We start from the raw sequence: 23,939 nt of genomic DNA, 5'->3' as shown, positions 1-23,939 counted from the left end.
CGGGGGCCAAATTCACCGAACTATTGTTCTTTTAGGAATTGTTTCTTCGTTCAACATCAATTTGACTATGAGTCATCTTGAAGAGTACGAATCTAATGACGTTGACAGCAGCGGCACTCATCGAGCCCGCTTCACCGTGAAACCCGGAAAAGGCTTCAACGAATACTACGTTTACAAGATTCACAATCACGAAGACTACGATTGGCTGTCGCAGGAGAGCGGCAAGCCGGGAAGTCGAGAAGAGGAGCGACATCATTTCGTTCGACTCTTCAATGGAAGTTTTCTACAATCATCTGATAGGCACATTTCCGGTCATTTACCACATACTCGCGATCGAAAGCGTCCGGATATTTTTTTCGGCGACGCCGAAGATCGTATGAAGACGCGAGCGTTTTCCAAAATGACTTTCAGACAAATCTGTGACGACGAGAGACGTAGACGTCGTTCCGTAAGTGAAACGGATGTGACGTCACTCGTTAGAGACAGCCTAGCCGTGTCAGCCAAGTTGCCTAAAGGAAAATCGATTCCTTTAGCCGAGTTCGGCAAGGAAGAAAAGCCTTTTGATCTCGACCATTTAGTCGATTGCATAGCGGACGAAAGCGTCTCGACGTTGGAGCAGTCGCAGTGCGTTCTGAAGCTCAAGAGCGTCGTACGTCAGAACGATTCGAATAGCCGACTCGTTGTCGACTTCGTATGTCGCCATGAAAATCCTCGTTCCTACCGTTGGCGATTCCTAGTTCAAGTTCTCATCGAATCGCACTACGGGCAGGATTGCCTTATTGAGATGATGTCGAACGCATCTCTGAAGACGTCGCATCGTCTCCGCGTCATATCGACGACGTTTGACGTCATTGATCCGCATCCACGTCTTGTTGACTTTCTGCTGAAATTGTCGTGGGAGCAAGACGACGTCGGGGTCAGAGAGCGACACGCCGCAGTATTGTCCCTGGGTCGCATCGCGAGAATCAGTCGCAAACGAAAGCAGCATCAGATGATGAATACGATAGTGGAGCACTTAGAATCGCGACTGCGTTCGTGCCCCGCGGTGTACGAATCCGATGCCCACGTGGCGACGTACGCGAGAGCTATAGGAAGCGCGGCCCATAACGGAAGCCTCGCGACTTTAGTCGATCTTTCTCAGCACCCTTCGGGCAGCGTGCGGTCGGCCGCTCTATTCGGGTTGCGTCACTTCAACTGGAGCGATGTCGAACCGATTTACGTCGAGAGCGTAAGGAATTCTAGCTGTACGGTCGAAGAACATCGTTCCGCTGTCAAGGCGATGTCTGAACGCGCTGAAGAGTTGTCGTCGGAGGCCGTTGAAAGTCTCGTCGCTTTATATCACCGATCTATCAATCAGGGTCTTCACTCCGAGTCGATTCTTCGAAAGTTTTTCTCCGCACGCGAGGATCCCGTTTCTCTCGACGCTTTTGAGAGAGGAGAAAGACTGCGTTCGGTACGAGACATCAAGGAGAGGTTGGTGAAGAGGTCGCTGGATTACATCGATCCATTGCAGCCTCTTGTCGATAAGGATTTCGGAATCGACAAAACGTACTCCGTAGACTTCGGAGTATCGGAGATGAAAGCAAGTCTAAGGGCTGAGTTTCGAAATCTAGTACGAATATATCTATCTATATTCGACGGACAGTTCGACGTCGACTGTCACAATGAAGCCGAAGCCAGACTTCACATGTTCTTTCTCGACGTCGAGCTGGTTGACGCACAGGTGATTTTTACCGCTGGAGTCGCCTTCAAGAATGACATACTCTCGAACTTGCTAAACGTAGTCTTGGACACGGCTGTTAAACTTGTCGGAGAAGTTCGAAATGCTATTGCACCCTTGGTCGAAGTAGTGCTCTACGTGCTCGACTTTCTCGAGGAAACGTTCACGGATATCAGCCGCCTCATTGCTCCTATTTCGCCAATAATTGACGGTATCAATCAGGGCGTCGAAATGCTTGACATGGCTATTAATGCTAGCTACGTGGCCGAGTCGTTTATCGACACAGTAGAGGGCTACGTATTGAAGCTTCGTGATCTTGATTTGGCTGACCAAATCATAGGAAGACTCGAAGAGATCGTGAATTCGTTTGTGACGCAGAAACTCCAAAATCTAACGGCGCTGTGCGACTCGGTCGTCGCGTACATCACCGATCCCATCGATCGGATGGACAATTATGTTTCCAATGTAACGGGCGTCGTTAACTCTATCACCGAAGTCGTCGACTCTTTTCCGGACGATCCAGCTACGGTGTTTGGTTCAACTGTCTGTCAGGCGGCTGATCAATTGCTCAACTTCAATGTATCTGTTAGCTTGGATGGTTTTGCTATCCTCTCTAGTCTCACCGGTTTTTCTGAAAAACTTTCTGGCGTGATAGAATCGGCTGGACTCTCCACAATTTACGAAATTCTTGTCATGTCAAAAAATCTTACCACTTTTCACGACGCCGGAATGAGGATAGTTGACGGTTTTCGTAACGGTTTTTCGGCCGGCGAAGCTCTTGCTAAGCAGCTGGTGAACCAGTTCCAAGTGATCGTTACAAGCATGCAATCTGCATTGAATATTTCTAGAGGCGTAGTACAGGATCTTCAGAGTCAGCTGAGCGGTTATTCTGTCGTCACTCAAATAACGAACGTCATTCAGCAGCTCGGTTTGAAGTCGATGTTGAGTTCAGGCTTAGTCGATGCCGGATTGGAATATATAACGAATGCCATCAAGTCTGTAGAAAATGAGGTTTGCGGTGTGGTTAATACAACGCTGGCCACAGTAGAAAGTTACGTCGACGTTGCCAGGAATGTATGCTATGACGCGATGACTGACCTATCTGCGAGAATTGTAGGCTTTCTACGAAACGCATCTCAAGAGATATTCGGCGCTCTACCGTTCAATACTTCTTTGCTCAATACAGTAGACGTATTTGAAATGAGTCAAGACCTGTTAGAAAGAGGAGTTGGGCTAGTGACGAGCTTTGTTGAAGACGAGGTACTGACTCGCTTTGACGATTTTGCTTCGTCGTTTGTTGAAACTGTCAACGAAACTCTCGCTGCAAATCTGGACGATTTCGTTGTATGGTTTGAAGGCTATGTGACTTTGTCAGAGAAGTACCTCAACGGAAGCAAAGAATTTATAGAATTTGTCAATTTGGCAAAGAATGTCACAGATTTGGTAGCGGTGACACTGAGCGGTGTTCCGGGAATAGAAACATTGAAAAACGTCATGGATACCGTGCTCGATACGACGTTGAACGTTGCAGGATGGATATATTCTGTACTGGAATTTTTGACTAATTCCGACAAATTCGTATCCGCGGCCGAGAAAGTGCGTGATAAAGTTCTGAACTTGATTCTTTTTGGATTTGACAAATTTCGTTCCATCCTCGTGGAATTGCTGAATAAACTATCGGAAGCCCTACTGCAAGCTGGGACGGTGGCCATGAACTATCTTTCGGACGGTTTCCAACTTGTTCAAGACATCATTTCCAACGTCATGTCTTTAGTAGACAAAATAGAAAACTTCATCATTAGCACCTTGGGAAACATCCAGAACCTTTCCGAGAAATTAAAATCTATTCTACATTCGTCTTGCTCTTTCAGCGGACTGGTTGACGTCGTTATGAACTACGGTACGAAAATCACAGGCATTCAGAGTAGTTGGAACGCTCTCGTCAATGCGACGACGAACAGCGTGAGCCAAAAGCTAATTGATACTACAGCGGCGGCTTTGGGGCCAATTTCGTCGCTTGCCACGAAACTTTCGAATTTTCTTAATGCTCTGTACGAGTTGACAGATGTTTACACGGGCGACTGGGCGACATATGTTGATATGGATTGCGTTGAGGGCACACTGTGCCTGAAACAGATGTTTACCGACAGCTTGGAAAAGTTACTGATTTCGGCTGAAAGCATTTTAGAAGACATAGGATTTCTTGATCAATTCCTCAGCATCATGGGTGAAGTCAACAAGTACGTCGAAGTTTTGCAGGATATTATAGTAAAAGTGACGACAAGACTTCAGTCTCTGATAGACTTCGCGTCGTCAAATGCAACAGTAAACGTTATTGACTTAGCAACGACCGCTTTAAACGTGCTTGTGCCCAAGGAAGACAGAAACGAGATCGGTGGTGCTTCTTGCACTTCGCTCGTAAGCGGCTTCCCTCTCGTCAAGGACCTTAACGCATTGGTAAAGCTGGGAAAAGACGCGTGGCACGACGTCAGTGACACGATACTTGGTGCTGTTGACACCGTGCTGAACGTGGCCCGGGACTTCTCTGAGAATTTGAAAAAGTTGTGTAGCTTCTTTACGGTTCTTGATGCGTCCAAGTACATTCTGGACCCAGCTAAGAAGATTATCAGAAGTGCTGAATCTGTAGCTCGTGAACTAGAGAGTTTAGTTGAAGACGCTATCTTTCCTGTTTTGCGTTTTGCAACAAACGTTGTTCTCAGCTTTCGAACAATCGTCTCCGACATTAAGGAATTCGTCAACAACAAAATCGTGAGGCAAATTGAAGGCGCAATACTATGGCTAGAAACGAAGCCGCTCGAACTTCTGAGCAGTGTTCGAGACTGGGTTGACACGATTCTTCTAATAGATACCGGGTTGGAGCCAGGAACGTTAGAAGATCCATCGGAGCTACCGTACTGCTCTAACACTACGTGCGTTCAAGTTCTACCTCGATCTACCGATGCGTACCGAAATATCGTCTTCAAAGTCAAGTACACTCATCTAACCGTACTTGAACGAGATAGAACACTGATTCCTGGGTTGTTTGAAAACTATCAAGTTCAAGGAATTACTCCTATTGACCAAGACGGCACGCATTACCTGCTGTCTATGTTTGGAACCGAGGACAAGGTAGAAGATCCGAATCTGCTAGTTGTTCAAGAAAAGGGATCTGGTGACATTGTTCGAATCTATAGAGTATTTGACGACAGCGGAAATGCCGTTCGAGGACCTTTTGGTGTTCTTGTTATTGCAGATTGGGTTTACATTCATGGTCTTCACAGCATACAGGACGTTGGAACGGTCGGTATACTGTACGGCATACTCAAAGAGTCTTTGTTACCACTCACAGAAGAAACGCCTCCAGTCGATATCCAAATGACGTTGGCAGAATATACCGACTCTTTTGGAACTGGAATGTTTTATGCAGCAAACGAAAGCTACCTTTGGATTGCTGACTTTTTCGATAGCGAGGGCAATGTACTAACGGGCGAGCCCTTGCCAGAACATCATGAATTTGATGATGGGGATCAGAAAGGATGGATTGCTGGATATTTGACTGACTTCAGTGGTTTCATTGAAGCGGAGAGTAAATACCAACCAGGTGACTTGCCTGTGGACGTTGTCAAACCAAGTCAGATTTTGACCATCGGTGAAAACGTCGCTGGCGTTGTCTCGTTTGTTCAGAACGAAATCGAATCCTTGTCAGTCCTACGCTGCGTTGCCAAACCGGGTTTCAGCTGCAAGTTAGATTTCATTGAGATGCCGCAAACTCAAGACATAACTTTCGAAGGTATTCCAGTGATGTACGGTGTCGCCTTGGAACTTGATAGATCCGTAAGAGTGCCTTCCGGCGCGGTTGACGTGTGTTTTATTGAGAAGGGAGAGTCGCTGGTTATCACGCACAACAGTGGCGCTCAAGCCGAGCAAGAGAAAAGAGAAGTGACCGGTGGCGACTTGGAAGATAGCACGATATCTTTGGCCGTTCCAGTCTTACAGAACCAATTTGATACGGATGCTGTAACTAACAATCAGTTGTCTTTGATCGTGCTTAACGACGAGATAATCGATCAGCCAGTTATTGATTTTGATGACGATGATGACGATGATGACGATGATGACAGTTATCGACGGAAAAAACGAGAGGAAGACGAGCAAGATACGTCTGATTGTTTTACAGGCACCGGCGAACTTTACAGCAAAGACAAGATTTTCTATAAGACGTGCGAATTTCCCGATCTCGATTCCGAGTGTGACTCGGAGTGGATAGTAGTGGCAGAATACATAGGAATTATTTTGTCGCTAGAATTTATCGTATCGGGACGACTGACGGTCAATTACGAAGCAGCCTTGTGTCCGCTTGCTAAAACAGTGTCAGCGTCTCTTTTACCAGAAGGATCGCTGACACTAACCGGCGAAGTCACTGTAACGGTCGGCATCGCTTCGGCGTCATTGAAATTGGATATTACCATCATGGATACAACGTTTGTGCCGACTGTTGATCTTAGCATTAGAGGCGCCGTATTGACGGCTTGTGCAGACTTTAAAGTTGAAATTAGGCCAATCACGATTACTCTGAGCGTCGGTTTTGGTATAATGGGACCGATAATGCATTGCCCTAGTTGGAAAGTGTGGGAATGCACATTCGAATGGGGCGTGATTTACACCGTTTGGCAAGATCTTTTCTCCTGGTCGTATCCTCAGCAAGAGCTTACTCTGATCCCGGAAATCTGTTTTTCCACTCCCGATAGCACTCCTCCGGAAACAGAAAAGGCAATTGTAACGGCGAAACAAAACGATGCTCGATCATTAACTGTAGATATGGTCGGTTTTCAAGATCCCGAATCCGAGTGGTTGCACTATACTGTAACAGCGAAATCAACGTCTGGTATAGCGGCACTGGTTAAAGATAGGGACGTTTACGATGCGGAAACGGCTATAATCGACGGTTTGCTATTCGGCCATGGGTCTTATGTTACGGTGACAGTGACTTGCCATAATTCGGTAGGCCTGACTTCGTCTATGTCGGCGGAGCCCTTTTTGGCTGACCTAACGCCGCCCGAGGTGGTGAAGCTTCGTGACGGTACCAAATTCAAAGATACCGACTTCGATCATAGCTACAACGTGATTCGAGCTAGTTACGACGACATCGTCGAAGACGAGTCGAGCCTTGTAATAGCTGAATGGGCCATTGGAACGACGAAAGGCGGCGAGGACATTCAGCCATTCACGGACACGTTACAGTCGAAGGACCTTGCAAATAGCCATTTGACTTTGAAACACAAGACAACATACTACGTGTCTTTTAGAACCATGAACTCCGTCAACATGGAGGCAGTTGTTACGACAGATGGCGTCCTTATCGATCACACTATTCCTCTTATAGGAGATATTCCTGTTATGGATGGCTCGTATGACTGCGTTGAGGACTACGACTATCAACTAGCCCAGCACAGTTTCAAGGCTTGCTGGTTGGGAATTTTCGACGACGAAAGCGGAATGGATTATTTTGATTGGACGGTTGCTGATTCGTCTGGTAGAAGCCAATTCGAATTGGAACGAGTTTACCATTATTTTGGCTACAGAGAAGACCTTCGTCTGGTTCCCAAAGAGACGTACACGGCTTACGTAGTAGCGTGGAATCAAGCTGGCCTAAATGATAAATTCACTTCCGACGGCATGATCGTAGATCCGACAAATCCAATTTGTTCGGAAATTCTGGATCTTCTTCCCGGCTACGAAGACGACGTCGACTATGCGGCGAATCTGACGCACTTCGGAGCCACTTGGACTTGCCAGGATCCCGAAAGTGGAATCGATTCTGTTCGGGCTGCTGTTGGAAGCTACAAAGGGGGAACAGACGTGCTTCGCTTCGAAGATGCGGGCTTTGGACCTAATGGTACGACTACAGTGATTTTCCCATACTTTCAAGCTGAACACGCAAACCGCTATTACGTCACCGGAAAAGCGGTGAACAAAGCCGCTCTAATTACCACTTTTTGGTCAGACGGCGTATTGGTTGATAGCACAGCGCCGAGCTACGGCGACATCTATTTGCGAGACGGCGACGGCGGCGGAGCTGTTCACTCTCCCGACATCGACTTTCAGATCTCAGATCGAGAGATCTGTGCTCGGTGGCTGAACGCGTTCGTGGAGCTGGAGAGCCCCATCGAAAATTACTACGTTTCTATCTTCACTTTCAATGGCACTTTGCTGCTGAAGGAACACAACGTTCTACAGAAAACAAGCATCTGCTTCTCTGACTTGGTATTGAATAGTGGAGAAATTTATCGCGTCGCCGTACGAGCCAAAAATGAAGCTGGACTCAGTGCGCTAATTGAAACTGACGGCGTGCTTGTTGACAGCAGTGTGCCACTTGAGGGAAGACTATATGACGGCCAGAATTTCGGCGTTGATATTGACGCTTGGACAGAAAGTACATCAGCGTTTGGAAATTTCAAAGTCTGTCAATCTTACGAAACTGTAGACATTTGGCCGCCTGATAATCCCTATAGGCCCATCAAACGACCGTGTGCGTCTTTCGAGTTTCGCGACAGAGAAAGTGGCATCAGTCACGTTGAAACGAACGTTATTGACGAAAATGGCGTTGAAATGGCACTCTGGCAGTTTGCAGCACCGAGTTTCTATTCTATGGGAAGAGTGATTGACGGCAGGCAAGGAGGTTTTTATCGTTTTGTTTTGAGAGCGTATAATTTTGCTGGTCGTCGCGTCGAAACCACGTCAAACGGAACGGTGATTGACACGACCTCTCCTGTTCTGGAAGATCTAATTGAGTATGACTACGACAGTTCGGTCAGAGAAGACATTGACTATTTGGAAAAACCTGATATCAATCTTGGCATCAGCTGGTTTTCCGATGAAGACGTGACAGAAATTGTCTTTAGAGACTGGGCAATAGGTTCGTATAGCGGTGGAACAGATTTGCTCGAGTTTACATCGCCTCTTGATACGAATTCAGCTCATTACCCACTGGCCAGTCTTTCTTTGGGTCATTCCTATTTTGTCACAGTGCGAATTACAAACGCGGCCGGTCTTCGCACCGCTGTAACATCGGACGGATTTCTAGTCGACTACAGGCCTCCTTCAGAAGGATACGTTCAAGATGGCTGGGATGTCTACGACATTGACTACCAGACAACAAACACGACCATGTGGTGCTTGTGGCGATGGATCGACGACTACGAGTCTGGAATCTCTGAACTTCAAGTCGGAATTAGCGAAAATGACGCTACTCCCATGTCATATGAAACCGTTTCTCAGCTGGCTAGTACGGCAGTCCTTGACGATCTTACCTTGGTGTCTGGACATCAATATATATGTAACGTGAAGGCTATTGACTACGTCGGCCTTTTCTCTGTGTCAGTTTCTAACGGTCTTGTCGTTGATATGTCGGGACCGATTTGCTCTGGAAGCGTTTACGACGGAGAAACTGGTGAAGCTGACATTACGTCGATGGGAAGCGTGTTTGTAGCTCGGTGGGATCCGTGCAACGAAGAAGAAACGCTGATTGAGGAATATCTACTTGGAATAGCAATCGACCCGGCTGGGCAAAAGTTCGCTTATCCTTTCCGCAGCTTTGGAAGCCTTCTCACGGGGCGATACCAAAACGTGGAACTGAAGCAAGCGTCCACCTACTACGCAGTGGTTCGAGTTGTCAACTCTGCTGGACTGACAACAAGTTTTATGTCAGACGGAGTCCAAATAGACACGACACCGCCAACGTGTTTTCACGTCGGGGATGGGCTAACGAACGACGTTGATTTTGAGACGACGCCGCGCTTTGCAGCCGTAAACTGGAACTGCGAGGAAGACGTCACCAAGATAGTGAACATGAGTTGGCTGATGGGAGTTTATCAGTACGACGACAGCGTCGTAGATGTGCCTGTAGATGCCGATTCCGTTGAAGCAAGCACAAACAACGTTTCACTGCCTGACGGAATCAAATTCTTTTCGACTGTTGTTCTCTTCAATGAAGTGGGCCTTCGATCTGTTTACGTTACGAACGGTTTCTTGGTTGATACCTCTCCACCTGTCGTGGAGTACGTTTACGATGGTTTAGAGTTGGGACGTGACGCTGAATTTCAAGCAGAACTACAAGGAATTTCAGCAAACTGGCTAATTAGCGACATTCAGAGCGGTATTAGTCAATACGTGGTGAGCGTGTCTCCACCGCCTGAAGAAGGCAGTGACAAAACAGTAGTGTTTGAAAGGAGCGAAGTAACTATGCCTGTTGTGTTGACACAAGGAGGCTTCTACGTCATAACTGTTACCGGCTACAATAACGTCGGACTGTCCGCGAAAGGCTCTACGAGTGGAATAACGGTCGACTCGACCGTGCCCATGTGTACTTTTGTTTACGACGGACCAAAAGTAGGGAGTGACGTCATGTTTCAATCTGTAGATGAGCCTTATTCTGCAAATTGGATTTGTGAAGATGATGTATCAGGAATCTCGCAAATCCGTTGGACTGTAGTCAACGAAAGAAAGAAAGAGACGTGGAATATGATTGTTCCCACTGATATCACCGTAGCACACGCATATGAATACAACGTTACACAAGGAGATCACCTTTTTACTCAGCTTTTGTTGCAAAATGGAGCCGGCCTGGTGGCGAAGCTCTTCAGCAATGGCGTCATTGTGGACTCGACTCCTCCTCAAATTGTTTATTATTTAGTATTGTACAAACCCTCGGAATCAGTCTTTTATCTACGATGGTTAGCAGAGGATTCAGAAACACGCGTTGCCGAGTCTCTGTATTCTGTAGGAACCGAGGAAGGAAAAGAGGACATAGTGCCCTTGACTTCAGCTGGACATGCGTCTGACGTATCTCTAAAAATTGCTGATTCGGAAGCCACTGTCTACTACTTTACTTTGTATGTTGTCAACGAGGCTCAGGCTAGAGCTTATGAAACCGAAGTTTCTGTCAGTGATAGGACAGCGCCCGTATTCGTCGGTGACTTGAAAGTGACAGTACTTTATCCCGAACGAGACATACAAGAAACTGAAATCAAAGACGCCACAATACTAATTTCTTGGGAACAAATTTATGACGTCGAGTCAAACGTTGTTAGACTATTTTGGGGCCTGCAGGGAAAGGGCGGCAAACCGCTGCAGCGTTTACCCGATGAAGCTCTTAGTCAAAATTCTGCTCAAGTAGCCGGATTCACTTTACGTGACGGAAGTGACTACAGCGTGGTAATTCAAGCTGAAAATGGCGTTCGCTTGACGTCTTACAAGCAATCGGAGTATTTTACAGTAAACTTTCGCGCAATTTCTCCTGGTGCCGTCTTTGACGGAGCTGGCTATGCGGACGAAAACTATCAGCCTCATACAGACGGAGTTTGGGCTCGGTGGGAAAAATTTCGCAGTCCCGATGGCATTGCAAGCTACACTTGGGGCGTTGGTTTGGCTCCAAACGATTTTTCCGTTCAGAACCCAGTTGACGTTAAACAAGCCACCAGCGCTCATGTGATACTACACGGACTGCTGTTACATGGCAACACTTACTTTGTTACTGTGATTGCTCACGACGCTCGCAGCGAATTGACAGTTGCGTCATTTTCTGATGGTTTCACAGTTGATACTACGCCACCTCTATTTCATCATCTGCAATTTGGACTAACAAGAAATCTGAGGTATATTTCACTCCAAGGCAGCGTTTGGGTTTCGTGGAATTGCTCTGACAGCGAAAGTTTGATTGCAAAATATCAGCTTTCAATCGGAACAGCAGCGCATACAGAAGATTTGCTGCCTAAAATAGAGCTGGATTCATCAAGGCGGCAATACAAAGTGAAGATGGAAAATATAAAATTTACTCAATATGTACAAGCTGCTTATTTGACAATGACAGCATTCAACAAGGCTGGATATTCTACGACGCAAGTTTCTCACAGCGTACTCTTTGACTTTATAAAACCAAACAGAGGAACAGTTGCGGCTGTTTGGACCAAAAATGGAAAGCATATGAAAGCTCAGTGGAAAGACTTTTGGGATACAGGCGGGCTAAGCCACTACGAATGGTCGATTGGAACGGCTCCCGGAACCGAAAACGTTCTAAACGCGACTTCAGTTGGCCCAGCAACTACTGCTATAAGTCGAAATACCGTTGAGTTCGTTCAAGGAACCGTCTACTATGTCTCCGTGACGGCGTACGACAAAGCTGGAAATAGCGTTACTGGACAAGCCCCTCCCCTTAAGCGTGACGTGACTCCTCCGCAAGGCCGATTTGTAGCGAAAGACATAAGCTACTACACGGGAACAGGAAGCATTCACATCACCTGGGATACATTCATTGACAACGAAACGAAGATCGTTGAATATTACATATCCGCCGGAACCAATATATCAGGATCTGATATATTGCCTGAAACGTATGTGGGGCTTGAACAGTACTATGACGTAGATTCTCAATTATTTACGCCTGGAGAGGAAAGTTTTGTTACAATTGCAGCGGTAAACAGCGTAGGATTACGTGGCCAAGAGTCATCGAATAAAATCGTTGTCGACCGTTCTGCTCCGCTTGCTGGAAAGGTCGAAGTCGGTGAAGGAAAATTTCTCAGCTCTCTAGACCCTTTGATCGTTCAATGGAAAGGATTCCATGACGACGAAAGCGGAATCGATTACTACGAATGGTCCTTGTGCTTAGAAGATACTGAAGAGTGCGCTGTCTCGTTGGAGAACGTCCATAACCTGACGGAAGTCTCAAAGGACGGAATAAGTAGTCTCTCTGAAGGACAGTGCTACGTTGCTCGTGTTGTTGCGTACAATAGAGCAGGCTTATCAAATCAAAGTGAATCAGACTGCATCGTTTTTGACTCCACACCTCCTGAGATGAAAGGAGAACTTACTTTTGTGGCGGTTGAAGAAGAATCTAGTCAAAGGACAGTCGTTTCTCTTCGGTGGCAACCCGTTTTGGACCGAGAGAGTTTCGTGCGCTCTCTTCGCATTTGTATAGGACCAGGACCTCTAGTATGCGACGAAGAAGTTTCCGTCACACCGACAACATCTTCTGGAATCTCCCTAAAGCTTCGCCTGAATCGAAACACGACCTATTATGCTACGCTAACAGCCAAAAACAGCGTTGGGCTCTCGTCTACGCTTTCGTCCGGCGCTTTGAGAACCGTACAGTCGTCAACGTTGCGCGGCACCGTCGTCGACGGCTCCGAAGATAATGAGCAAGCGTATCAAGCGTCTACGACAGCTGTGTCCGGAAACTGGTTCGGCTTTTACGGTGGCGTAGTCGAGTACCGCTGGGGCATTGGTACGACTCCCTACGCCGCAGATATACTACCACTCAAAAATGTAGGGCTGAAAACGAGCGCTTCTGTATCGGGAATCAGCCTTACGCACGGAAAAGTCTTTTACAATTTGGTGGAAGCCGTCAATAAACTTGGGCGGACGACTCTCGTTTCGTCCAGCGGTTTTACTGTCGATAATACTGCGCCTATGATTCTCTTTGTTCGACTTGGAACTCGCGGTAGCACGTACGCGGCCTACGAAGCGTGGACGGGCGAGATAGCGTTCTTTTGGAGCGTGGACGACGACGAATCCGGCATCGGGTCAACCTCCTGGTCACTGTGTTCTAACACGACGACCTACTCTTGCGCAGCTACGAACGTGAAAGTCAGGAACGTAACGTCGGTTTCGACAAGTCTAGCTCTTTCGATGGGCTTGTGCTACTATGCGGAAGTGCACGTTCAAAACAGAGCTGGTCTTACGTCGTTGGCCCAGTCAAATTGTACTGTATTCGACGATTCACCGCCAACAGGCGGAGTCGTCATTGACGGGAGCGGTGCGCGCGACGTCGAGTATCAGTCATCGACCTCACGCATGTCTTTTCAGTGGTCCGATTTCTACGATACAGAATCGCCTATCGATCATTACGTTTGGTGCATTGGAAGCAGCCCTTTCAGCCACGACGTTCGAGCGTGCCACGAAGTTCCCACCACCAAAGAAAGCGCGACAGTTCTGGCGCTCAATCTGGAGCACGGTCGCAACTATTTTGCGACAGTTTATGCTATAAACAAAGCCGGTTTGGGCCAGTCGGCGTGTTCCAGCGGCGTCGTCATCGACAGCACGCCTCCTCTTGGTGGTCAAGTTTTTGACGGAGCAAGAAGACCGGACGTGGATTACTCTAATAGCAGTTCGACTGTTTCAGCCAGTTGGGATCAGTTCCAAGACGATATCAGTTCGATAACGAATTGCTCGTGGTGGGCCGGAAGTCATAAATACACGTCCGACATCGTTTCTCGCACCGGCGTAGAACTCGCTACGAAAGCGTCGTCCACTGGTCACTCTATTCCTTCTGGGTGGCAGGTCTATATTAGCGTCGCCTGCGAGAACATTGCGGGAATGACGACGACGACGTATTCAAACGGATATTTAGTCGATACTACTCCGCCAACAGTTGGCTCTGCTCGTTTCATTCTGTCCGGTCACCCGGCACCTGATTATCTGTCAGACACTACTGACCTATTGTTGTCTTGGATAGGATTTTATGAGAACGAAACGAGCATTTCTCGTTACCACGTTGCTATTGTGGCGACAGGAAGCGAGGGAAGGTCGACAAACGACTTCTTCGACGTCGGGCTTTTGACTAACATCTCGTTGGAAGGAGCTGGTCTCGCAGACGGTATTCCTTACAAGGCTCAAGTGCTTGCGTTCAATTTGGTTGGTCTGTATTCGGAAGTGGCGACGCACGCTCACATCATCATTGATAGGACGATACCAGAGACTGGCCGTGTGTTCGACGGTACCGGCGCCGAAGACGACCTAGAATTCCAGTCAAATGTCACTCACCTATCGGCGCGATGGCTTGGATTTTTCGATGCGCAAAGCGGAATTACGGAGTACAGAGCTTGCTACGGATACGATAACACGAGCGAGACGTTGGCGTGCCAAAGCACCCAACTGAATTTGAACGTTGACTTTTATGGACTCCTTCTACTGCACGGAATCAAATATTCGGTGACTGTATACGCCGTCAATCGCGTTAACTTCACGAGCGTTTCTTCGCGATCGAACGGCGTACTGATCGATATCACCCCGCCGATCGCTGGAGAAGTTTACGACGGAATCGACTTTGTTGACATCGATTATCAAAAGAGTCCGACTGTCTTCTCCGTCAGTTGGACGGAGTTTATTGACGAGGAAAGTAACGTTGACTACTACACGTGGAAAGTGATTATAAATCGAACGACGTCCGAGTTGGATTACATAAACGAAAGGAATGTTGGCCAATCGATGCACGCAATTGCTTCTGGCCACGTGCTCCAACCAGGAACGCGAGTTGTGTCTCACATCAAGGCAATCAATAGAGCTGGTCTTACGACTGAGGTGAGCTCTGACGGCGTTATGGTTGATAATACAAGACCTCTCGGGGGATTTGTTTTCGACGGGCTACCCGATATGGAAAATGACAAAGACTACCTTTCCACTCAGAGCCTCATTTCCGCCTACTGGACAGATTTCGTGGATCTGGAAAGCGGTATAGCCGGTTATAATTACACCGTTTTCGAACATTCGTTTGTTGAGGCAACGAATTCCTGGTCACTCGGCACTTCCGTCGCTACGACGGTCAATTTGACTGAACACAGCAATTTCACAACTGCTGTAAATGGGGGAATGAAGCCAGGCTATCGCTACACGGTCGCCGTCACGGCGCACAACGGTGCAGGATTATCGGTTACCGTAACTTCGGACGGAATCCGTTACGTTCCAAATGAACTTTGTTTTGACGTTGGTTCGGACAGAGCGTCGCGCGATAGGCATCACCTTTCTGGAACAATCGAGCTGAGGAAGCCAGCGCACATCCTTTGTCCTCTGAATTACTCTTCAAATTATTCTTCCAGTAATTCGTCTAACATTCTGACGCCTTCAACTCATTTTACCTTCTCCGTTTTGCGAGAGACGAATACGACCATAAACGAGACGGGAGCCAACGGCACTGACACGGTTAAGATAATGAAAGCCACAGATATTGGCACCTATGTCTCTCCTCTATCTCCTTGCTGCCGAGACATTGGAGCTTTGCCGATTTCCTACGCTTCGTCGCATTTGTCTTACGGGCTTCTCAGTTTAGGCATTAGATCAGCGTCTAAATTGATTTCATTCAGGCGACTAGCACTTGCTGATGCAGTTTCTGTAACTTTCATGAAAATAACGGATCCTTCGACAAGGCAAATGTTTTTGCCGAACACTACGTCGAACGAAACGCCTCAGATTTTTGGTGATGGTGACGAAGTTACTTTGGTGGTTTATGACGACCGAGTTCTTGTTTTTGGTGTCAGTCCAGATGGCATTACACTACATGGTTACGTTTCGTTGCCGAGCGTTTGCCATTCAGTAGACAAAGAGCCGTCAGGAAGATTTTGCAGCGCAGTTTCCTTGTTCAACGACTGGACCACCATCGTCGTCAACGTTCACTGCAATGGACACGATTTTGTACTATACGGCCTAATTAGCTCGTCTGGTAAAGGTTCGGAGTTGATATGGAAGCTCCAACAAAATGTTTTCAGCGCACCAAACACGTGCGGCTCTGACGTATCATCTGACGACATTGGAAATATCCTCGTTAGAGACCGCGATATATTACTTTTGTTTTCGTGCAGCAGGAGTGAGCCGTGTACCAGAATAGGAGATGATAATCACGTTCCAGGTCTCCTATCGGCCAAGTTACTTCCCAAGACAAACGTAATTGCCGTTTCTGCTGAAAGAAAAGTATCGTTTTACTCCTTCGAATTCAAGCCTCTCTGTGAAGCTTTTCAACGCGAAAAGTCGCTAGCTAACTTCATGGAATTAGATCAGACCCTACCTTTCAACTACACCCAGGTTGTCACTATTGGAAAAGATCGCTTGTACGTCACGCTATTTCAGCCGAGATTTGAAAGTGACGGTCTTTGCCAGCAGATAGGCGGAGTTGAACTTTCTTCAAAGTACCTACCTCATACAATCAGCATCAAGGACGAAATGGTTGCTTTTGGCACAGACGACAATCTGATGCTCAGAGTGCACCTAGCCGCTTTCTGCAATATCAACAAGGAAAGAAGTCGAAAAACTCTCGACTCTTTTATTTTCGAGTGTTATCCTTGTGTGGGCAAAGCAAGTTCGGGTGGAGCTCACGATGACTGCACGCACTGCAACAACAGTCAATGCCTTGAAAAGGATCAAACTACTATTGACTTGATTTCGCCCAGTCTCAATCTAAAAGGCGGCGTGAATTACGTCATCGAAGTGGACGCTGAGACCGAAGGAGAAAAGACGGCTACAGTTTCGTCAGAAAGAATCACTGTTGATTTCACTCCGCCCGTGGTTGGTATGGTACACAACGGAAGGAATCAATCGGACATTTTATATGCGGGCTCACAGGAGTACGTCTTGGTTGTGAGTTGGAGCAGCTTTTACGATCCGGAGACAGACATACTGAAGTATCTATGGTGCGTTGGAACGTCTCCGGGAAATTGTGACACGTCTCCGTTTGAAGAAGTCAGCGCCAATACTACCCAAGTTGTATGCCGAAAGTGCATTGGAAAGTTTGCTGACAGAGAGACCTATTTCTCGACCGTTATTGCCGTGAATTGGGCTCTTCTGAACTCGTCTAATTCATCTCTTGGCCTTCTAATCGATTTATCTCCTCCTAAAATAAAATTCGTCCAAGAAGGTGATGCCGGATCTGTCGACTTGGACTTTCAAATGGCAACAACTTACCTGAAAGCAAATTGGGCAGCGGAGGACGTAGAAAGTGATATTTATGAGTACAACGCTGTTATTGTTCCCGGGAATTTCTACGCCGCTGCCGGAAATCAAACTGAGTGGATGTTCAACAATATCACTCTAGAACTGAAAGAGCGTTATTACGTGGAACTTGTAGTAACTAACGGAGCTCAACTTTCGGCCAAAATGAGAAGCGACGGGATTGAAATCAGTGACAAGAACAGAGCCGTTATAGAAGGCGGTCTTCCAGTGTCATTGTATACAAACGACTTTGAGATGGATGTCAGTATTCCTCCGTTTCCGCCTTCAAATAGCACAGAAGAAAAAGAGAACGGCCTGGATCGAACGACAGGAATTCTCGAGATTCCAGCTAAGGCATTTCCCGATCAGACAATTGTTGAAGTGTATGAATTAATTTTCGACGGTTCGACTGTTCCTGAAGGTGTTATTGATCCTTACAGACAAAAACCACCGGAAGAAGGAGTAAGAGTTCTCACGTAAATCATAGTATCAACCTAATTTTGTTACCTTTAGTTAATCTACGCCCATTTTTCAGCATACATGTTTGGGTCATCACCATGGAACGAGGGCGGCAGTTCGCCGGTCTTTCGTGTGAGTTTTAATTCCGAAGACCTTCAGCCGAAAGACGAAAGTTCTGTTATGGGTTGGGTCTTTTTCTGGAAAAATTCGGAATGGGTGTTCGTGCAACAAACTCTCGAAAATGCTGACGGAGAAATGACGGTATCAGCGGAGATAAAAGATCTGATCCACTCTGGCGTTCAAGTTGTTCTCTACTACAATTTTAGCGACAATCACGCTTTTGCGATGAGAAATGATGGTTACACTTGCGACGACATTGGTCAAGACGTCTTGTCCATACCTGTTTATCGGACACGAGGGCGAGCCAGTGGAATGCCTTTGAATTGGGAGATGAAACCCCTTCAAGGGTTTCTGTCGTCCGCTACTCAAAGCGGCGTTGTTTACTTCAGTCCCAACGAAACCTTTCGAATTATTAACCTAAATACTAAGACGCTGAAAGGCGTGCCTTTTGCCAGTGGATTGCTAAGAATTTTTGCTGACAGTAGTCATTACACGAGCATTGAAATTAAACAGGAAGCGACCACTATTATGCTGTTCTCTCCCAGCCAATATTCATTTGGTGCTGTTCAATTTCTGGAGGGTCGCAAGGAAATACATGTGAAGGAGAGAGCAGAAACTTACTTCTACTCGGTCGGCCGCTATTGCTCAAACCCCAAATACGAAAGTTTGCCAGTGACTTTTAAAACGAGAATTGAGGACAAAGATGGCAACGAAATTAGCGATCAAATACGGCTGACTCAAGACGCATGGCAAATATTCGGAAAGGAACCTAGTCTTATCGGATTCACAATTGTTGATGACGCCGTTCCTGAGCTAAATGCTACCTACAGAATAGTTATTAGTTCTTCTTGGCCACACGTCATTCGTGGATCAAATGCAATACTGGAGATAACGATTGAAGAGAATGACAGCCCGTACGGTGCTATTGAGTTTGCTAAGAACGGAACTGTTGTCTTCGAGGAGGATAAGGATACAATAGTTATACCCGTCCGACGTTCCAAAGGACTCTACAGTAGCGTTAGTGCAACTTGGTTCGTTAGGAGAAGACTTGCAGATGGATCATATTCGACTTCTGTGGCAAATATCAAATTGCCTCCCAGCTTTGTTGTTCATTTTAGTGAGAATCAAGCTCTGTCCAACATCGAAATTCAGATACAGGAAGATCCTGTTTCCCAATTGGAAAGAGTATACGAAATCGTTTTGGTTGAAGCGCGAAATAAGTCGGTGCTTGGAAATTTGACTTCCTATGAAATCAGAGTCATTCCTAAGAACGATCATTCTCCAGCATTTTTCACTAAACAAGTGTCTATTGTGATCAACGAAGTGGACGTTCCTAAATCATTCTACGTAGTCTATGAAGCAATTGCACACGATCCGGATCCCGGACAAAATGGTCTAGTGCACTACAGCATAACAGGAGGAACATGTGATTACCTGAAAATTGACTCAAAGAACGGAAGGGTTTTCTTCTCTAACCCCTTGTATCTTCGGCTGAGTCAGTCCTCTCTCTCCTGTTATATCGATATTTTAGCAGAAGACTCTGGCTACCGACGGCTTTCGGATACTATGCGCGTTGACGTCAAAGTGGACTACGCCTTCACATGTCCGCCGGGAACGTACTCTTTTACGGGCTACCTTCCTTGCACTCAATGCGAAGAAAATACTTACCAATCTTCTTTCGGCATGAAAGCGTGTGTTCCTTGCCCTTCGGGTCAATTTTCTTCTAGGAATGGATCTCTATCAGCGAGCGATTGTAGAAGTAAGAAATTTCTGACTGTTCTTATCTGAGAATGACTTTTCTTTTTGCAGAGCCTTGTCAACCGGGTCATTACTCTTTGGAAGGAGGATTAGAAGAGTGCACTCCTTGTCCTAAAGGAACATATCAGAGTAGATCAGGAATGCTTTCATGTGACAGTTGCCCTTCGAAAACAACTACAATAGATGAAGGATCGGTGAACTACAGCCATTGCATAAGTAAGCTTGCCTTTCGAAAGATAACAATTTTCTTACTTTTTTTCGTTCATTTTATAATAAGGCGACCAAGACGGCGACGGAATTCCTGACGCGAGTGACAATTGCTTGCTCGACCGTAATCCGGACCAAAGCGATTTCGACTCGGACGGACGCGGCGACGCATGCGATTGCATTCCATTCAGGCGTCCCAACAACCCTTGCTACGTAGACGAGTCGGCATTATGCAAAGAAAAGAACGCGACGTTTCAATGCTGGTGTTCGTTCGGAAGAGGCGGAAAAGTATGCGATCGAGAGGCGAACGAATGCGAAAATCATCGCTGCGCCGACGGATCGACGTGCGTTGATTTGCTTGGTTCGTACACGTGTTTATGCCCGCCAGGCACGTGGGGACTTCACTGCAGATACGAAGATCCGATTCGATTGAGCGTAGTTGAAAACGCTCCCTTGAAATATCGCCTAGCTCGCATCACTTCCGAGAAAGATGACTGGGATAAGTTCACTATTCCCGCGTTTCATCACGCAATTTTCTCGGGAAACTACGCGGGCTGGTTTGAAGTGGACGAGTACACAGGCAGTCTCATGGTGTCAGGCAGTATTGACAGAGAAGAGCGTTCGTCCGTAGCCCTTACCGTCTCCATAAAGGAACGCCATCAACCGAGGAGCCGCTTCACGAGCCGATCTACTAGCGTACGCGTTCTAATCGGAATACTTGATCAAAACGACAACGCGCCGCAGTTTGTGAATCAAACTTGGTACAGCGAAGGAATTCTAGCAGATGGAGCAGAGAAAGGAACGATAGTCGGAAGGGTTAGAGCTACAGACTTAGATATTGGATCAAACGGAGAAATCAGATACTCTATTGAGGAGCAAGGCGAAGCGAACGCTTACTTTTCTGTTGACGAGATATCCGGCGTTGTGACTTTGAAGCAATCGTGGTCGTGGCAAGCGACGAATGAAGTCGTTGTTCCTATAACGGCTACTGATCAAGGAAATCCGCCAAAGAAAACTACGGCTGTGACGCACCTTTGTCGTCCAGGCTTTTGGGGGGCAAATTGTGAAAAAGGTACCAATGACCCTTTCATTGAAAAGTATCCCTTTGACTTTTCTATCTGAAACAGAATTACATTGCCAAGGAAATCAGTGTTCTAGGTGCGGGAACGGAATCCGCGAGCTCGCCGAATCCTGCGACGACGGAAATAATGCGGACTTGGACGGATGCGGCGCTGAATGCGTCTTAGAAGCGTTCTTTGACTGCGAGAATGAATTAGGCGAGATGACAAGGTGCCGTCATTACGAAGTGGACATGAATAGAAAAGACAACTCGACGCTCGATCACTTCATCTGGTACTCGAAAGAATCTGACTATGTTTTCCTAGCTGACCCAGAACTGACCAACACTGGTCGACTGGGAAATGAGGTATTGACGATATTTTGATTACCTTTTGCTCGGTCACTTCTATCTTCTACAGGACTGGATGCAAGTCGTCTTTACGATGCTCAATTCTACTTCTTATCCTAGCAGAAATGAAGAGGTTCGTTAGAATAAATAATTTGAGTTCAATTATATATATTATGTTCAAACAGATTTTGCTTGCATGGGGAACGGCGGTTAGAGTGCACAAGAGATTAACGCTACAAGATGCAAACGACATTCTTTCAAAAGTAGCAACTCAACGCACGGCGTAAGAGATTCTATTGTAAATGTGTCAATGGGCTCATTGAAACATTAGATACGGGCTACTGATAACGAGAAAATTGCCTGTTGGCTTAAACGACGTCATCAATCTCGTCGCTTATCGAAATTATGGTCAACCAAACAATTCTTCGAGGTTGGAAGTATTATGGGGGAAAAAATTTGCTAAACGTTTCTTTTAGGATTGTTGATATGGTCGTCATAGACACGAACGGGGCAAGGTCACCAAATGTAAACATACATGTCGCCTTTGTTGGAACAAACAGCCACTCGCCATTACTAACGATTTCTCGTAAGTTTGCAACGTCAGTTGGGTACTTCGTCACGTGTAGTGCAATGAACAGAACAAGTGACGTATTTTACGGAAAATACTGCTGAACTAGTGAATTTAACCAACGGATCTCTATCCATCACCGATTTGGATAATGCCTTGTAAGCATTATCAACATTAGCAAAGACTTTTGACTCAAAAGTATTTTAGTTATCCTATTGAATGGGGAAAAATCGTTCTTTCCTGTCTTCAATGTAACGAAGAACGCCTTCTCATTACCAAGTCCTATCCCGGAATTATTATATCGGTAAGCTTTCCATTTTAATTAAATGCAGTGTGATTTACTGAGCGTTGCTTGATCAGTATTTCAATTTTAACGGTACTTACGTGCTGAGAGGCAACGCGTCAATAGAAATTTACGAAAGCCTGCTCAATAACGTCTCCTACACGAACCGGTACATCTTGTCTTAACGGTTCCTTACTCTGTAACATAGTAGACTATTGCGTAGGGCAAATGAGCCTCAAACGCCATTGAATCGAATCGTTACGTTCGTTGTCAGCGACGGGCTCTACACTTCCATGGCCTTAACAAAGTAAAAGCATCTATCTTTCTCTTTGTGCTTTGCTAAAACTCTTCTACAGAATCGTTATCAATACCGTTAACGACAAACCGTTTATTTTAATTAACGGCGGCCAGAAAACAGGTCGAATTACATTTACGGAAGGTCAAGAACAAGTTTATTTGACCGACCAAGTTCAAATCTATGATGACGACGAAGTGGATTACATAACTAGGTCAGGACTATATACGTCACCAATACGACGTGCGTTTACATTCCCAAACGTTTAGGGCAACCGTGGCATTAGATTCAACAAAAGATTTTAGCAGCTTTCTTTGGTATAATAATACACTCTTCCCGTCTAGCCTCAAGGCCAAGTATATCGGTTCAACTTTGGTATAGTCCACCGTATCAGTCTAATTCTAATACGGTATATTAATTGCAATCGGTTCTAGACCATAGAGGGAAGGGGAACTCGAGAAATGTATAACCAAGCTCTGTCATCCGTGCAATTTTTTAATCAACTGTCTTCGCCAGCGCTAGTTCCTTCTCACAGTCGGTAAGTTTGAGTACAGTCCAAAGACTAAAAGCGTCGTGAAACGAGGAACCTACGTGTAGACTGATAACAATAACAGTAGAGGACCAGGAATCAACGAGCGAGGCTATACAAATAGAAGTATGGGTCAGATACTGTATCTACGAACTCTCCACTCTAAGTAATGTTTCTAAAGGTAAACATCGTCGGAGTGAACGATCGTCCTATTCTGCGATTCGGTCAAGACAGGGAAAACTACGCACCGAACACAGAATATCTGCAGAGAAATCAAACATATGATGCGAAAAATCAAAGCGGAACAGCCATTTTTCCTGCGGACTTCGTTCTTAGCGACGTAGACAGTCTCAACTTAGCTGGAGCTACTATTAGTCTCGTCGAAAGATTGGACGACCGCGATTTGGATTTTCTCACAGTCAACAGAAGCCTTCTTCAAAAGGCTAATGTTCAATTAACGATTTCAAGAGTTCCCTTCACTAAATTTTCGTTTTCTGGCACTGCCTCAATAGAAGCCTACGACAAGGTTCTAACTAACGCGTGAGCAGCTCTTTATTCGCGTAATGAATGTCTCGTTTTGCAGATTCTGCGATCAGTCCGTTACGTTTACAGTCCCAGACAGAACGATCAGAAACCTCGCGCGAAAATAATAAAGGCGTCTGTGGTGGACGACTTGGGAGCGTTGAGCGACACGATATTCGTTTCAATGCAAATTTCCCCAAACTAACTAACGCTTACTCAAGTTGGATGAATGACTCACTGTGAGATTTGTTTCGTGTTTCGATGTACGTGTTGTCTGTGGTGTGTACTGTGCTTTGCGCTAATGATATATGTTATTTGAA

The 23,939-nt window shown here is 46.2% G+C and overlaps 1 protein-coding gene across 1 annotated transcript in view; it reads left to right on the top strand.

Moving 5' to 3' along the window:
• LOC136200338 (uncharacterized) overlaps positions 1 to 23,939 on the top strand; it is a 25,173-nt gene extending 1,234 nt beyond the window's left edge. The window contains exons 4-22 of the mRNA XM_065990720.1: positions 36 to 17,932; positions 17,984 to 19,808; positions 19,859 to 20,023; positions 20,085 to 21,086; positions 21,142 to 21,440; positions 21,493 to 21,555; positions 21,608 to 21,705; positions 21,754 to 21,852; positions 21,899 to 22,008; positions 22,061 to 22,148; positions 22,198 to 22,294; positions 22,351 to 22,442; positions 22,497 to 22,580; positions 22,630 to 22,782; positions 22,838 to 22,943; positions 23,003 to 23,106; positions 23,166 to 23,223; positions 23,279 to 23,623; positions 23,681 to 23,939. Coding sequence (XP_065846792.1) covers positions 36 to 17,932; positions 17,984 to 19,808; positions 19,859 to 20,023; positions 20,085 to 21,086; positions 21,142 to 21,440; positions 21,493 to 21,555; positions 21,608 to 21,705; positions 21,754 to 21,852; positions 21,899 to 22,008; positions 22,061 to 22,148; positions 22,198 to 22,294; positions 22,351 to 22,442; positions 22,497 to 22,580; positions 22,630 to 22,782; positions 22,838 to 22,943; positions 23,003 to 23,106; positions 23,166 to 23,223; positions 23,279 to 23,623; positions 23,681 to 23,824 — 22,829 coding nt within the window. The 3' untranslated portion in view covers positions 23,825 to 23,939. The remainder of the gene's footprint in view (positions 1 to 35; positions 17,933 to 17,983; positions 19,809 to 19,858; positions 20,024 to 20,084; positions 21,087 to 21,141; positions 21,441 to 21,492; positions 21,556 to 21,607; positions 21,706 to 21,753; positions 21,853 to 21,898; positions 22,009 to 22,060; positions 22,149 to 22,197; positions 22,295 to 22,350; positions 22,443 to 22,496; positions 22,581 to 22,629; positions 22,783 to 22,837; positions 22,944 to 23,002; positions 23,107 to 23,165; positions 23,224 to 23,278; positions 23,624 to 23,680) is intronic.

The sequence above is a fragment of the Oscarella lobularis genome, chromosome 2 (assembly GCF_947507565.1).
Source record: "Oscarella lobularis chromosome 2, ooOscLobu1.1, whole genome shotgun sequence".
In the NCBI taxonomy this organism is placed as follows: domain Eukaryota; kingdom Metazoa; phylum Porifera; class Homoscleromorpha; order Homosclerophorida; family Oscarellidae; genus Oscarella; species Oscarella lobularis.
This window is presented reverse-complemented; position numbering and strand designations above follow the sequence as displayed.